The sequence below is a fragment of the Sebastes fasciatus genome, chromosome 23 (genome assembly GCF_043250625.1).
Source record: "Sebastes fasciatus isolate fSebFas1 chromosome 23, fSebFas1.pri, whole genome shotgun sequence".
Classification (NCBI taxonomy): Eukaryota; Metazoa; Chordata; class Actinopteri; order Perciformes; family Sebastidae; genus Sebastes; species Sebastes fasciatus.
Window position 1 is genome coordinate 22,014,959 of NC_133817.1, and position 16,714 is coordinate 22,031,672.

The following is a 16,714-nucleotide window of genomic DNA, read 5'->3' on the forward strand; positions in this document are numbered from 1 at the left end:
AAATGGGGATTCTAGTTATCAGTAGCAAAAACACAAGTTATTTGTTTCTTAAAACGGCGTAAAATCGCACCCATTTCCCTAAAACTGTATGATCAACCTCTGGAGCAAGTCAAAGCTGTTAGATTTCTGGGGATTTGGTTTGATGAAAAGCTCACATGGAACATTCATTTAGATCAAATCAGGAGCAAATGTAAAAAGAAGTCATCAATATACTTGGTTGTTTGACAGGACAGGAGTGGGGAGCAAGTAGAGCATCTTTACAAAATATATACTGGGCTCTCATGAGATCTGTCCTTGACTATGGGTGTGTAGCTTACATGTCAGCAGCAGAATCAAACCTCAAGAAATGAGATGTACTACAAGCTCAGGCTTTGAGAATCATTAAGATAAGATAAGATAAGATAAGATTAGATAAAATGAACCTTTATTAATCCCCGGAGGGAAATTCAGGTGTCAAAGCAGCAACATCAGCAAACAGAGTGAAACACAGGAGAGGTAAAGGTATACAAACATTATAAAGACAATAATAGAGATCTAAAAGATACAGAGTGAATGGGTGAACATAGTGTGAACAGTCTGTCAATAAATAAATGTAGAATGTGCAATAAATAAATAAATGTAATATGTACATATGTGCAGTCAGCAATAAAGTGGTAAATAGGATGTATAGTGTAAAGTGAGTGTAGAGTGCGCCAGATAGTGCATGTTAAAAGGTAGATAGTGCATGTTTAAATTTCATATGGGGGTCAGCCTTGGTTGTGGAGCCTGATGGCTACCAGCATGAAGGACTGACCCAGGCGCTTTGTGTTGTGCCGAGGAGGGATGAGTCTGTGGCTGAAGGTGCTCCTCATCTTGACTAGCTCATCATGGAGGGGGTTGGGGGGGTTATCCAGGATAGCGTCCAGCTTCCTCCTCATCCTGCCCTCTGCCACCACCTCCAGACCGTCCAGCTCAGATCCAACCAGCTCAGACCCCCCCCCCAACATACCACAGCAAAAGAAGAGGACACTGGCTACTACAGACTGGTAAAACATCTGCAGCAGCCTATTACACACATTAAAAGACCTGAGCCTCCTCAGGAAGAACAGTTTGCTCTGTCCCTTCCTGTAGAGGGCCTCAGTGTTATCAGTCCAGTCCAGTCTACTGTTCATGTGTACTCCTAGGAACTTGTAGGTGTCCACCACCTCCACCTCCTCCCCTCGGATGGTGATGGGAGTTGGGGGCCTCGTGCTCCGCCGGAAGTCCACCACCAGCTCCTTGGTCTTTCCAATATTGAGCTGGAGGTGATTGTTATCACACCACCCTACGAAGTTCTCCACCAGGGCTCTGTACTCCTCCTCGTTGTCATCCGTGATGCAGCTGACGATGGAGGAGTCATCGGAGAACTTCTGTAGGTGGCACGTACCTGAGTTGAAGCGGAAATCGGAGGTGTAGGTGGTGAACAGGAAGGGAGACAGCACAGTTCCTTGGGGGGCGCCGGTGTTGCTCACCAGCACATCTGACAGGCTGCCCTGCAGTCTGACATACTGTGGTCTGCTGGTGAGGTAGTCCGTAATCCAGGCCACCAGGCCATGATCTACCTGCATCGCTGAGAGCTTCTCAGCTAGCCGGAGTAGCAGGATGGTGTTGAAGGCGCTGGAGAAGTCGAAGAACATGATTCTGACGGTGCTGTGCGGCCTCTCCAGGTGTGTGTAGGCTCTGTGGAGCATGTAGATGATGGCATCATCCACACCGACATCCTCACTGGTGTTGGTGAGTGAGGACCCGGGCTGTCCTGCTGAGCTCATGGGGGTTGGTTGGTCAAACCTGTTGAAAAACAGGTTTAGCTCATTTGCATGTTCCTGGGTCCCCTCAACACCAGGTCTCGGCTGTTTGTAGCCAGTTATCTTCCTGCGCACACACACACACACACACACACACACACACACACACACACACACACACACACACACACACACACACACACACACACACACACACACACACACACACACACACACACACACACACACACACACCCCCCTGGAGCTGTCGGCCTGTAATCTCCCCTTCAGTCTGTCTTTGTAGGTGTCCTTGGCCGCCCTCAGCTCCTTCTTCAGCTCCTTCTGGACAACCTTGGCCCCGGCCATGAAAGCCCTCATCTCCCTGTTCAACAGGGCTTTAATGTCCCCATTGATCCAGGGCTTGTTGTTAGGAAAGCAGCGTACCTTTTTGGTGGGTACGATGCTCTCCTAACAAAACCTGATGTAGTGAGTGATGCAGTGGGAGAGTCCATCGATGTCCTCACCGTGGACCCTGTCAAACTACTCCCAGTCTGTTGACCTGTAACACTCCCTCAGCTCCTCCTCAACTTCCACTGACCACTGCTGAACAGTCCTGGTGGTGGCGGGCTGCCTCCTGACAACAGGCTTGTATGTTGGCACAAGCCTGATGAGGTTGTGGTCTGATGCGCCAAGGGGGGGGAGAACAGTGGCGCTGTATGCCTCCTTAATGTTGGCATACAGCAGGTCCAGGGTCTTATTGTGTCTTGTGTTACAGGTCACATACTGGGTGAAGTTCGACAGGGCTCTGGAGACCTTCACATGATTAAAATCACCATTTACAACGATGAATGCGCTGGGGTGCCTCGTCTGTAATCCCGCGACGGTGGAGTGGATGACGTCAGTCGCCTGCGCCGCCACAGCACTCGGTTGAATGTAAACAGTAACTATGATGCCGTGTGAGAACTCTCGAGGCAGATAATATGGCCTCAAACTCACAGCCAGCAGCTCATTGTCCGGCGTACAGATGCGCTCCTTTACAGTGATGTGTCTGGGATTACACCATCTGGAGTTAACAAAGACAGCAAGCCCTCCGCCTTTCTGTTTACCGCTCTGTTTGTCTCTGTCAGCTCGCACCACCGTGAAGCCGTCCGGTTCCACTAAGCAGTCTGGTATAATCCCATTCAGCCATGTCTCCGTAAAGCACAACACACTGGACTCTCGGTATTCCCGTTGGTCTTTCACCAGGGCTGCTAGCTCGTCCTGCCTTCGGTGATCATGGGCAATGCGAGATCTCTAGATCTCGCATTGCCCATGATCACCGAAGGCAGGACGGGTTTAAATCTCCTCCTCTCCTTCTCCCTCCCCCCCTCACGATCACACCGGCTCTTGATCCCCGTCTGTGTCGCCGTATCTCGGCAGGTAAATCCTTCGGTGGCGCTGCTACTCGGTCCCGAAAGGCGAGGAGCGCTTCAAACGAATACACCGTCCGTTGTCCGATCATGTCCGTTGGTCAGGCTAACTAAATATAATAACTAAATAAGACAGCTGTGAAAAAGGAAACTATTTACATAAAGTGTGCCGTATTCTATCACTGACAAAAACTAAGCGCAGTAGAAAGTTAAAAGTCACGAAAAAGTAGCAAAAAAAAGACAAAGAACGTAGAAACACGGAGAGCTACTAAAACAGGCTGCCACTCGCGTCGGCGCCTAGCAACCAAACCTAGTTAGTGGATCATTCAGAACATCTCCGGTATCAGCAATGCAAGTGGAAGTGGGAGAAATGCCCCTACGGATTAGAAGAATAAAATGAATGCTGGCATACTGGGTTAATCTTCAGGGGCATTATGAAACTCACCCTACCAAAAGTGTTTTGACAGACTGCTGGGAACAAACTTCATAAGCTTTGGGTGGGTAGGTGATGCAAAGGCAGAAAACATAGGGTTATGTCAATTCCAGTATTGCTCTACAGTTTCAGTTTCCTCAATTCCTCCCTGGTTATTCCCCTTACCAAATATAGACCTCAATATACAGCAGGAATTGGCTGCAAAGATCCTGAGACAGGGTGTGCAGGTGCAGCAGTTTATACCCCGGTGAGTGAGACCTACATCAAGAAACGAGTATCAAATGATGTGTCAGTATATACTACAGAAATATTGGCAATATTATTGGCCCTGCAGTGGATAGAGAGGGAAATAAAAAACACCGTTATTGCATCTGACAGTTTTTCAGCACTCACAAGCATAGGATCTAGTAGATCATCAGTCAGAACGGATATAATTAATGAAATATGTCTCATAATGTATAGGATGGAAATGAAAGGCACAGGTACACGATTCATATGGGTTCCTGTTCATGTTGGTGTGGAGGGAAATGAGCAGGTAGACATTCTGGCCTAACAAACACTAAGAATTAAGAATATAGAATTACAAATTCCATTAAGTAAAGCTGAGGCTAAACCATTCATCAAGAACTATGCACGAAAAGTATGGCAGGAGTACTGGGATGATCAGGAAACTAGAAGGCATATGTACAATATACAGAAACATGTTAGGGCAGGGAGAAAGGTGGGCTAAAAAAAGGGAAGAAAATATCATCACTCGACTGAGAATCGGACATACAGGTCTTAATCATACATTTTATCGAATAGGCAAGCACCCAACTGGAAAATGTACACACTGTAACCATCCAGAAACTGTTGAACATGTACTGATACACTGCAGTAATTACACTATCCAGAGGAATCACCTTTTTCAGTCACTAAGGAAGGCAAAACACAACGACTTTTCAGTGTCAGGTCTATAAGGGAATAAAGCAGATAATATATACAGTGAAATTATTCAGTTTTTAAGAAAAACTGATTTAGTTAAACGAATCTGGTGTTTTCATCATTATTATTATTATTTTTTATTTTATTTTGTTTCTGCACAACCTTCTGTTCCACACTCGTCGAGATGGTGGCGGTAATGCACCTCTAAGATGGTTTGCCAACCGCCAATAAACACCGAAGAAGAAAGCTTCACTGATATGTAGTTTTGTAGAAACAATATTTAAATTTACAAATGACCACCCCATTGGAAAAATGAAGTTTGGACTTGTTGATGGTTATAGAACATCAAGATGAAATACAAGAAATTAGCTCTTTAGATGATTTATGTGGCTCTTAAAAAAACACGTTATTAATGATAAATAATAATTAGCAATAACAGCGATTAGTGTGCTGGATATCATGTATTCAATGTAGAGCAGAAAATTGATATTATTGTAGTCAGTAGTTTCTATAATGTATATTTATGATATTACAATATAGAAAATGAGCTCTTTGGATGGTTTGGATGGCTCTTAAAAGAGCCGTTGTGTGGTAAAGATCAGGTCGTCATTGGTTTAACCTCCGAAGCCGTAAAGAGTGCGGCCCTGCCTCTTCAGAGCGTACACCACATCCATGGCGGTCACAGTCTTCCTCTTGGCGTGCTCGGTGTAGGTGACGGCATCACGGATTACGTTCTCCAGGAACACCTTGAGCACACCGCGGGTCTCCTCGTAGATCAGACCGGAGATACGCTTCACTCCGCCACGGCGAGCCAGACGGCGGATGGCGGGTTTGGTGATTCCCTGGATGTTATCACGGAGCACTTTACGGTGACGCTTGGCGCCTCCTTTACCGAGTCCTTTGCCTCCTTTTCCGCGCCCACTCATTTTGTCAGAGTCTAGTTTGTCCGGTAGAAGAAAAACTGATACAACGGAGTGGAGAGCGTCGCTACTTAACGGCCCTTTGCGGACGTAGTTGAAGACAGCTCAGCCCGCCTCCCCCCCCCTTATCTCTTTAACAAGTTAGAGAGTGTAATCCAATACATTTCCGGTTAAAATGAAGTCCCTTCAAAATAAAAACGAACCATTGACACTGTCAATCGTACTTGTCTGTGGCTGTTTTCGAAACCGCATACTATACTAGTAGTACGTACTGATTTGGCCAAAATGTAGTATGTAGTATGCAGTATGTGAACAAAAGCAAAATCTCCAGTATGCCAGAAATACCCGGATGACGTACTGATTTGGAAAAATTCTCCAGTATGCATCGGACCAGTCTATCTCGCCTACTGTATCCCACAATGCAAAGCGGCGGAACAGCACAGGCTACGGGTATAAAAACAGCAGCCAAAAGCTGCTCTTTTTTTACGTTTTCTGTAGCCATTTCAACACTAAATTCACTTCTGAAAGTTTTTGAGGCGAGAAATCAACTGTGTAGATTATTAATATCGGCAGTTTTACGAAGTTAGATGGCGAATCGAACATTTGTTCCACCGTTGTCGGAGTTTAGAAGCTCCACAGAATACCGTGACAGCCAGCGAGCGCCTGCCCGGGTCGCTGCCAGCAAGCCGGGTAGTCACGCTCAGAGACCGCTATGAGCTGCTGGAGCTCTCTAGAGACCGGTCTGTAGACGAGAGGCTTTGATTTCCTTGTTGACGGATAGTTTGTTTAAATATCACAACACAGATGTCCATTATAAATTAACAGGAACCTGTGTTTATTTGCCTTTTTTCGAGTTAAAAAGCTCCACAATCACCCGCGGGCGTAGCTCGCTGGAGAGCCGGCCAGTGACGCTCACAGAGCGGCTGCAGAGCAGCAGAGTGGCGAGAGAAGATGAGAGGAGAGGAAGAGGAGAGAAGAGGAGAGGGAAAGAGCAGCTTCTGACGGGGCAGAGAGGTTCCTGATGAGACAACATGACACTTTTTTAACATTTCTCTAATATCTGGAGGGAGATCAGTCCTTTTGCTGTAACTGAAAAAGCAGTTTGAGTAAAGTAAACGTTGTGGATGAATGTTTTATATTTCCCGTCTCTCCTCGTTGATGATCCTGTTTGTCGGACTTATTTATGAGCTGTCAGAATAAATAGTTTAAACCTGCAGTATCTTATAAAGTAAACAAGCACAACATAAACAACAAAATCAAAGTTGTATTTTTTGATAATATTGTAATAGTGGTACAAGTTAGTTTTTTTGTCCTGTGCTTTAAGAGCTGGTTTGAAGGCTTAAGCCTCGTCTAGCATACTGCTAAATACATCACTTCAACTGTCACATACTGCATACTACTGAGGAACGCAGTATACAGTATGTACTGTATACTGCATACTGCGCTCCTCAGTAGTATGCAGTATGCGGTTTCGAAAACAGCCACTGTCTGGATTACTGTCTCTCCGTGGATTAAAATCATTACTATACTGTACCTAATAATGTATATATACATTATTCATATACCCTCCAGCTGTTTATAATGTATATACTTTGTTACTTTTACCAGCACTAAATAGCAAGTATGTCTATTTATTTCAGTTGTATTAATGCTTCTATTATTATACTGTACGATATTTTTATATACACACTATACATTACTGTACCATATCACATTTGATATTCTATGTTATCACCACTATAACATTGCACCGAGTAGTATTTCTTGTACCTCTTACTATATAGATATTTCTGTCAATGTTCTTAAACAATCAAAATCTGATTGGCAGTTTATCAGTAATGTGCAACATAAAAGTAAATGAAGTTAAACATAACAATGAAAGGATATATACCAAATCATCGCCATGCTTGATCAATCTTTATAAGATAAATTAACTTCAAAGTAAAAGCGTACCACTGACACTTATTTTAGTATTGGTGCTACATTGTTTAAAGTTGTACCATCAAATTTTAGTAACAGGGTTTTCAATCAGTCCATTTAGTTTATTAGTGTTTTGGTTGTGAAAAACAACTAGCTTGAGTAACTTAAGTTTTCATCAGGAATAATCTCTTTAAGAGGAGTGGGTGGCTCTTAAAAGAGCCGTTGGGGTAGTTGGGACCGGTATGGAGATTTACTTCTTGGCGGCCTTCTCGGTCTTCTTGGGCAACAGGACGGCCTGGATGTTGGGCAACACACCACCCTGAGCGATGGTCACTCCGCCCAGCAGCTTGTTCAACTCCTCGTCGTTGCGGACGGCGAGCTGCAGATGGCGGGGGATGATTCTGGTCTTCTTGTTGTCACGGGCGGCGTTTCCAGCCAGCTCCAAGATCTCAGCGGTCAGATACTCCAGCACCGCCGCCAGGTACACCGGCGCTCCGGCACCGACACGCTGAGCGTAGTTACCCTTCCTCAGATGTCTGTGGACACGACCCACTGGGAACTGGAGTCCAGCACGGGATGAGCGGCTCTTAGCCTTTGCTCTAGCTTTTCCGGTGGTTTTGCCTCGTCCAGACATCTTCAATAAGTTTGATCTGTTTACGTCTGAGAAAGCAGAATGTTTTAATGACGGTAAACTCCGGCTTATATAGCAAAGAGCTTGTAGCTCATTGGTCAGGTACAGCAGACGCTCGCCCAATCAGAGAAGTCAACGTCACCTGGCAAGTACAACACTTCCGCCCTACAGTAATTTACAAACATGAATTTCTACACCATAACATAACATACAGTCAAAACATTGACTGTTTGATGGTGTTTTTGTAAATCCTTTTCAATTTGAAGTATTTATTGACAGATTAATATTCAATTTGTAAATTCTTCTCATAATTCATCGTTTTATTGTCCATTAAAATGTCAAATAATGAAACACATTTATTATTGCCTATTTTTATTGTACAATTAATTATTAAACAATTTAATGCTCTATTACTATTTCCGTGACTCTTGTGGTCCTCCATACATGGTGGCACTACACGTTGTGCAGTTTATTTGTTTTTATTAATTATATTCTTTTCGTACTGAATCTTTACTCTGTCTTTGTGGCCTTTTTCTTCCACCGGGCAGGTAGTTCATATCGGAATAGTCAACCCTCATTTTATAAACTTTACTACCAGTTTACCTTCTCACTGTGCATACATTTACTAAATTCCTGTTGCCATTACAGTTCATTCACTTTGCAATTACCGTACAGCTATTTTTAGCACAAAATATTTAATATTTCATAGAGTAGTTCTATATTCTGCACTTTTATGTAATATAGTCTCACTTGTACTTGCAACGCATGTTGATGTTGTACTTTAAAAGAGCCTGAGATCCAAGAGTATCATTGCCAATGATTGTAATTATTGCATATGACAATAAATAACTTATTAAATTGGGCCCACACTTATTATAAAACATCAGGAAAAGTGCTCTTTTTGCAGATTTGGGTGGCTCTTAAAAGAGCCGTTTGGTTGTTTAGCAAACTTTAGTACGTTTACTTCTTCGCTGTTTTCTTGGCTGCGGTCTTCTTCGCTGCCGGCTTCCTGGCGACGGGCTTCTTGGCTTGCTTGGCAGCCTTAGCTTTGACAGCCTTAGCTTTGACAGCATTGGCTTTGACAACCTTCTTCGGGGTATCTGGCTTTTTCTTAGCTGGAGCTGCCTTCGTCGCTGCCTTCGTCGCTACCTTCTTCACCACCTTCTTCACCACCTTCTTCGGGCTCTTCTTCACCTTCTTGGGTGTTGCCGGCTTCTTGACGGCGGGCTTCTTCGCTGCCGGCTTTCTGGCGGCGGGCTTCTTGGTAACCGGCTTTACGCTGTAAAGCTTGAAGGACCCGGACGCCCCGGTTCCCTTTGTCTGCAGGACGAGCTTCTTCTCCATCATTTTCACAATAACGCGTTTAAAGGTTTTTCCCTCGATGCCTTCAGCGGCCAGGATCCTCTTTAGAACCACGCCAGAAACACCTTTGCGTTCCTTACAGCCGATCAACGCATTCGTGATGAGCTCAGCGGCGCCAGGACCGGACTTGGTTGGCTTGGCGACTTTCTTCCTCGGTGTTTTCACCGGGGTGGCTGGAACGGTTTCCGTCATGATGCTGTATCAAGTTGATCCTTTCGACTAGTCTGATGTGACTGATGAAGTCTCCCAGCAAAGAGAGGAACTTAAACACACCATGAGAACCGTGGAGACTCAACCCAGCCTGCCGCTCACCGGTGCAGCAGGAATACTGTGCCACTTGTGTTTTCTCTGTACCGATAAAAGTATAAAATACACATCTGGAGGAAGTACTAAAGTCTAAAATTGAATCAAACTAATAGCGAATGAGTTTCTCTTCACATAAAAGTCAAATGAACCCTAATACTTTTCTGCATTTTGTTTGGAAAGCGTTTAAACGTCTCCTATCTGTCGCTGTATAAGGCTCTGCTGCGTGTCTTTTCCTCGTGAATTCTCTCCTAAATGCTTTCAAACACACCAGAAACCCACTCAAAAGAGTTTAACAGCGAGAAGAGATGTTTGTTCAGAGACCCAATGTGAAAACACTCCACTCTTGCGAATATTTATTTATTAAACAGAGGTTATTTTGGTATCTGCAAAACACACTCCTATTGAGATAGGTCACTGGCTGAGTTCTACTTCCTGAAACAAGGTGTGTCCTTTATGTAGCACATTGTTCTTTTTTAATATTAATACAACCATCTTTTTATATGATATAGTTATTACAATCTGAAATGTGTTAGACAGTTAGATCTAACACTGTTAGGACACAGAGGCTCCTATACAGCCCCCAACTTCCTCAGGAGACAGATGAGCTCCCACATGCTGTCAACACTAGACATCATTTATTGAGCTCTAGTCTTGTTCATTGACTTTTGTATAATATCAGAGAAACTAATTAAGATGAATTAGAAACAGACACCTGAACAGGGGCTCAGAAATGTCCATCCACTCTAATAACATACTCAACATATTTAAGTACATGACATTACATTTGTGACGATTACAACATTACATTTCTGAAGGAAATTGAGTCCAAAACTACAGAAGCCTATGAGTGTACGTAAATAATGTACAATGGAAACAATTCAGATTAATTTATTATGTTGTAAATACACTCAGTTGTCAGTTTGTGAGCTTAAACAAAGTAATGTATGTGGTGTAAAAAACAGTCTATAAGGTGTGAATAATATTAATACTAATAATAACACGACACAATCCAACACCTCACTGTTTCACCTCAACAGTTTTAACATAAACTGATCATTAGAAACTTGATGAAGATTTATTGCAAGGTAATAAATCAAATAAAATACATTAATTGTAATCATTTTGTAAATTACTTTTAGGAAGTTGTACCTTGTGGACATGGTGGTGGATATTATACTATGTAGTTTGGCACCATAACATGTTTTATATTACATATTAGAATTATCATTATTAATCATCTTTTATTGGCATAATTCAATCTCACAAACATGACACGTCTTTGGCCTTAAGGTGAATTTGACACAATAACAGACAACCGTGTGAGTATCTTCCTTATAAATATAATTTAGCCTTCCTTTTTATTTCTTCTATTAGTGCTATTTTTCTATTCTTTATTGTATTGTGTTGTTTTTATTCTATTCTTATTTAAATATTTGAATATCTGTTTATAATCCTGTATTGGATGAAGTTATATTTAGGCTTTTATCCGTAGCTCCAGTCACTTTATTTTACAACCCATATGTGCTGCAGTGTACAAACTCTGACTGGGATGGATGTGCGGAGTCAGCACTTTTATTATTACTGCCACTATGTCACTTAAATATGGAGGACAGAACCTGCCAAAATAAAAAATAAATAAATAAATGACTCGATAAATAAATATGTCACTAAATGTAGCAAAACTAATATTATAAATTAGTATAGCCATTATTTAATTGATAGAATGTGACATAAATTGATTTCTCTGTTTTTATTTGCTTCTTTATTTATTTATCTTTGTATTAATTCCCTTATTTATTTGCTCTTTTGTTTAATTTTCCCTTATATTTATGTATGTATTTATTTTTATAATTGTTTTAATTAATGTATTTATTTTTCCATTTATTCATGAATAAAAAAGAAATGCAAAAAGAAAGAAATAAAAAAGAAATACAAAATAAATACATAAAAAAGAAATGCAAAATAAATACATAAATTCAAAATAAATACATAAATTTATTTAGTCATCAGTCAGTGAGGTTTGTTGATAAAAAAAAATCTATAATCATGATTATCTTATTCCCCCTTTTGTTTCTTTTCAATTGAGGACGTTGGTATCATGTGGTATCTCTGGGTCGAATTGGACATCTAGTGGCTGAATGTTATCAATGTTGTCAATAGCACCTTTAATTACATTTTAGATATAGTTGTCCAAAGGTAGTGCTCCTAACTGTCAGACAGTGCATCGTCATATTTAATCATTATCAGCTATTGTGCTGCAGTCTACGTAGGCCAGAGTTGTGTCAATTACTGTATGTCATACTTTTTTTTATCTTTGTGATTACATTGATCTATTTTAACATTTTACTTTTAACAAATCAACAAGAGCACAAACAAAATGTCACTGTTTTACATGACAAAAACAAGCATCTCTAGCGATATAATGATGTCATTATATTTATTTTGGGGGATTATTTAACAGGGGTAGTGAACATTGCTGTAAACGCGCCAGATTTTTTGCCTTCTCCAGCTGTAGTAGTTATGTGAAATCTCTCGGATTTTAAAATAAATGACAATAATTTATTTACAAAATGTTAAGGAACCTGAAACACATTTCAATAATCTCTCAAGTCTTAAAGCTGAAGTAGGCGAGATTGGAAAAAATATGATTAAAAAAAGTTATTTTTATAAAACAGTCACTGTATCGTGACAGGGATAGCAGCCCACTGGACTATTTCTCTGAAATAGAGGAATTTGTGCAGTGGTGTGACAACAACCATCTTGAGCTGAATGTGAGGAAGACAGAGGAGATGGTGTTTGACCCAAAGATGGTGGGTGACCTCAGGCCTGTGGTTATCAAAAACACATCTATCACACAGGTCTGTTCATACAGGTATTTAGGGGTCCACATCGACAACACTCTCAGCTGGAAGCTACATGTTGGAAACCTCTGCTCCAAACTTCAACAGCTGGTGTATTTTTTACGCAGACTCAGGTTCTATGCAGTGGAGCAGAAGATCATGTTACTTTTCTACCGGGCTGTCTTGGAAAGTATCGTAAGATATGGCATCACGGCCTGGTACGGTAACCTGACTGTGCAATTGAGGTCACAGATTTCTCGCCTGGGACAGACTGCCATGAAGATTATGGGGGTCAAAAACCGCCCTACCCTCCAGATGCTTTATGAGCAGTCTGTCATCACACAGGCACAGAAAATTGTGTTAGACCTAACTCACATCTTACATCAGGAGTACCAACTTTTACCTTCCGGCTGGAGATATAGAGTCCTACGGTGCAGATTGAACCGTTACAAACATTAATTCTTGCCGATGTCTATTAAACTCCTCAACAACTCGTAACATAAAGCTGTCATAATGACAGTGCAATATGGTTAGACACTGCAATATGTTAGATAGGGTCAGTGCAATATGTTAAATTGGGACAGTGCAATATGTTGTTGTCAAAGGGGTCCCTTGACCTCTGACCTCAAGATATGTGAATGTAAATGGGTACTATGGGTACCCACGAGTCTCCCCTTTACAGACATGCCCACTTTATGATAATCACATGCAGTTTATAGTTTACAGTCATAGTCAAGTCAGCACACTGACACACTGACAGCTGTTGTTGCCTGTTGGGCTGCAGTTTGCCATGTTATGATTTGAGCAGATTTTGTCTATTGTCTATTAAACTTCTCAACAACTCGTAACATAAAGCTATCATAAGGAGAGTGCAATATGTTAAATTGGGACAGTGCAATATGTTGCATTTGTGTAATATTGGGCTATTGTCTGTGCAATATGGGCAAGCTGGTAGATGGTGGACCTGGGTGCAATACCTGCCATGGTGTGTGTGATAGTGTGTGCCATTACGTACATGGACTGTGTATGTGTTGAAACGTCTGTTTCTGTGAAACTGTTTCCCTGTCTGATGAGGAATTGTTTATTATTGTTGTTGATGCTGTTTTAATTTAGTGTTTGTAACTGCAGTTGGATGGAGACCAGGAAAAATTTCCCCACGGGGACAATAAAAGTATATCTTATCTTATCTTATAAAAAACATGGGCCCCTGTGTCCTCCGGTGCTTCTAATGGTATCTGCGAGATTTCAGTATGTTTATCTGTATTTTTTATTGTTAGTACCTCGAGGCGTTAGGACTTTATAAAACAAAAGATGCGCGGGTCCGTTGAATTTTCAAATTTCTCTCCTCCAATAGCTGAGCTACTGTATCACGTGCATACATTGGACCAATCAGCGTTGCCGGCACGCCGGCTCTGGCTATATAAGCAGTGGCTGTCTCTGTTGAAGCACAACTACTTTTCTTGAGTTAAGAGAAGCCGACGCTCACCAACAATGGCAAGAACCAAGCAGACCGCTCGTAAGTCCACCGGAGGCAAAGCCCCCAGGAAGCAGCTGGCCACCAAGGCCGCTCGTAAGAGCGCCCCGGCCACTGGCGGCGTGAAGAAGCCTCACCGTTACAGGCCCGGTACCGTGGCCCTGAGAGAGATCCGTCGCTACCAGAAGTCCACCGAGCTGCTGATCCGCAAGCTGCCCTTCCAGCGCCTGGTGAGGGAGATCGCCCAGGACTTCAAGACCGACCTGCGCTTCCAGAGCTCCGCCGTCATGGCTCTGCAGGAGTCCAGCGAGGCTTACCTGGTCGGCCTGTTCGAGGACACCAACCTGTGCGCCATCCACGCCAAGAGGGTCACTATCATGCCCAAGGACATCCAGCTGGCCCGCCGTATCCGCGGAGAGCGGGCTTAGACTGACGACACCAGCCACACCGTACCACAGTTAACAACACAACGGCTCTTTTAAGAGCCACACATATTTCTCTAAGAGCTGTGACCTTAAGTATTATACTGCAATGCGTGGTCCCAACGTCAAATTAATTAATTATACTCCCACAATATCGGAATGAAAGCCACCCTTTCAGTTAACATTTCAATCCTTTGTTTTCATTTGATATGAAGCTGTACTTCGGCATGGATTTGAGTAATACATGTTTTCTACTGAATACTAGGCATTCTACTGTAATGCGTGGTTCATCGTAAAAATCACTGATTATACAAGTTAACATTTCCATCCTTTGTTTTCATTTGATATTGCAATTCGGCGTGGGTTTGAATAATTAAATACCTTACTGAAGTACAGTATTGACGATAATGTCTAGTGTGCTGTTTACCATATATTCTGTGGAAAGAGGGCAGGATGGCATTAGCTGTTCTGTTTAATTCTCAACAGAAACAAGTTTTCTTCCATCATGTGTGCTGTATACCCTTTATATTATGTATTTACATATGTTACTCTAAATAGAGGTATTGATGTTTTAATTTGGACATTATCAACTTTTTTATATATATTTATAGTGCCTTCTTTATTAGACATGCTCAATTACGGAGGTACAAACAGATACAAAGACAACTGTTACATAATGCAAGAGTTAGTGTAATATGCTTATTATATTAATTTAACGTAAACCTCTTAATGGGTTTTTTAGTTTTAACAATAGGGAGTTTTCCAAAAATTACTTTGCCTGCATTTTTTTTCTTCAATCCTATCTTGACTAAAATATGGCATTTATCCAGAACATTCTTATCTATATACACATTGAAAAAAGATAGTTTCACAACATTTTAGTTGCTATTTCTTGTCCCCTTAGCCTCAAAGTACTTTAGTTCCTATCTGGCGGTGGACAGGTGAGAGTAACACACAATAGCATGTGCATCACGTGACTGTAGAACGGTACCAAAAGACTAGGTTCGAGTAAATTAGTTCTCCTGGTAGCAATCTTATAATAGATGTAAATGGTGCTAAATACACATATATTGGGGTTAATAAATTGATGCGTGGAAAACATACACAGGAAATGAGCTCTTTGGATGGTTTGGGTGGCTCTTAAAAGAGCCGTTGTGTTGTAGAGAGATCAGGTCGTCATTGGTTTATCCTCCGAAACCGTACAGGGTGCGGCCCTGCCTCTTCAGAGCGTACACCACATCCATGGCGGTCACAGTCTTCCTCTTGGCGTGCTCAGTGTAGGTGACGGCATCACGAATCACGTTCTCCAGGAACACCTTGAGCACACCGCGGGTCTCCTCGTAGATCAGACCGGAGATACGCTTCACTCCGCCACGGCGAGCCAGACGGCGGATGGCGGGTTTGGTGATTCCCTGGATGTTATCACGGAGCACTTTACGGTGACGCTTGGCGCCTCCTTTACCGAGTCCCTTGCCTCCTTTTCCGCGTCCACTCATCTTGTCAGAGTTTAGTTTGTTCCGTAGAATAACTAATACCAGCAGAGTGCTGAGCGTCGGTATATAAAGCCCCTTTGCGGACGTAGTTGAAGACAGTGAGTTCAGCGCGCTTTTTTCCTCTGGGCGGAAATGAGGAACCTTTCGCCTTCACAATAAAAGCAGGATATTGTCATTCTCGTGTGAATAGGTGTCTAATTAAACCCCAGTTTTTCCACTGATAAAATGTTTCCCCAATTTGTCTCTTATGCTGCACCCCATGTCACATTGTGTCGGTAATAAACATAATACACAGTCAATAAATCAATAACAAACGACTTTTCCAGAGCACATTCGGCTGATCTGTCACCTACAAACATGGTTAATAAATCTGGATTACTGTCTATCCCTGGATTACAATCAATGCAGTGCTGTCCTATATCTGATCTATAGTGTATGCACCATACCTCCAGCTGTTGATTCTCTATATACTGTCTTTCTATTACCATTACTTGTACACCTGCACTATATATTTTATACAATGAGAATTCTATACTGTTCACATATTTTTTCCATATTTAAACTATACAGTTCTGAAGTGTGGGGCAACACGTACATGAGCAATATAAAGCCATTGTTTATTACAGAAAAAATGTGTAAGAATTTTTAATAAAGTGGATTCAAGAGAACAAACTAATAGACTGTTTATTAAGTTAGAATTGTTGAAATTTAAAGATCTAGTTGAGTTACAGTGGCCTTTTGTATGTCCACAGTTCAATTATATCAGCAGCAGTCATTGGCATGACGCAGTAAATTAATAAATATGTCATTAAATGTA

At 41.9% G+C, this 16,714-nt stretch overlaps 4 protein-coding genes across 4 annotated transcripts; 1 reads left to right on the forward strand and 3 right to left on the reverse strand.

Moving 5' to 3' along the window:
• Nucleotides 1–3,103: 3,103 nt before the first annotated feature.
• On the reverse strand, nucleotides 3,104–7,204 carry LOC141761990 (histone H4). Its single transcript, XM_074625746.1, has 2 exons — nucleotides 6,932–7,204; nucleotides 3,104–5,677 (listed from the first exon to the last, which is right to left on the reverse strand). Exon 2 carries the CDS (start codon nucleotides 5,453–5,455, stop codon nucleotides 5,144–5,146), a length of 312 nt encoding a protein of 103 aa, XP_074481847.1. The 5' UTR covers nucleotides 5,456–5,677; nucleotides 6,932–7,204; the 3' UTR covers nucleotides 3,104–5,143.
• Nucleotides 7,205–7,349: 145 nt separating this feature from the next.
• LOC141761989 (histone H2A-like) lies at nucleotides 7,350–8,045 on the reverse strand. Its single transcript, XM_074625745.1, has one exon. The coding sequence runs from the start codon at nucleotides 8,001–8,003 to the stop codon at nucleotides 7,620–7,622; it is 384 nt and encodes a 127-aa protein (XP_074481846.1). The 5' UTR covers nucleotides 8,004–8,045; the 3' UTR covers nucleotides 7,350–7,619.
• Nucleotides 8,046–13,870: 5,825 nt separating this feature from the next.
• LOC141761740 (histone H3) lies at nucleotides 13,871–14,879 on the forward strand. The gene has a single exon (XM_074625341.1). It carries the CDS (start codon nucleotides 14,000–14,002, stop codon nucleotides 14,408–14,410), a length of 411 nt encoding a protein of 136 aa, XP_074481442.1. The 5' UTR covers nucleotides 13,871–13,999; the 3' UTR covers nucleotides 14,411–14,879.
• Nucleotides 14,880–15,577: 698 nt separating this feature from the next.
• On the reverse strand, nucleotides 15,578–16,650 carry LOC141761741 (histone H4). The gene has a single exon (XM_074625342.1). It carries the CDS (start codon nucleotides 15,898–15,900, stop codon nucleotides 15,589–15,591), a length of 312 nt encoding a protein of 103 aa, XP_074481443.1. The 5' UTR covers nucleotides 15,901–16,650; the 3' UTR covers nucleotides 15,578–15,588.
• Nucleotides 16,651–16,714: the final 64 nt, after the last annotated feature.

What these genes read in the sequence shown, in the direction of transcription:
- LOC141761989 (XM_074625745.1), bottom strand. Translation starts at nt 8,003, where the DNA reads ATGTCTGGACGAGGCAAAACCACCGGAAAAGCTAGAGCAAAGGCTAAG.
- LOC141761990 (XM_074625746.1), bottom strand. Translation starts at nt 5,455, where the DNA reads ATGAGTGGGCGCGGAAAAGGAGGCAAAGGACTCGGTAAAGGAGGCGCC.
- LOC141761740 (XM_074625341.1), top strand. Translation starts at nt 14,000, where the DNA reads ATGGCAAGAACCAAGCAGACCGCTCGTAAGTCCACCGGAGGCAAAGCC.
- LOC141761741 (XM_074625342.1), bottom strand. Translation starts at nt 15,900, where the DNA reads ATGAGTGGACGCGGAAAAGGAGGCAAGGGACTCGGTAAAGGAGGCGCC.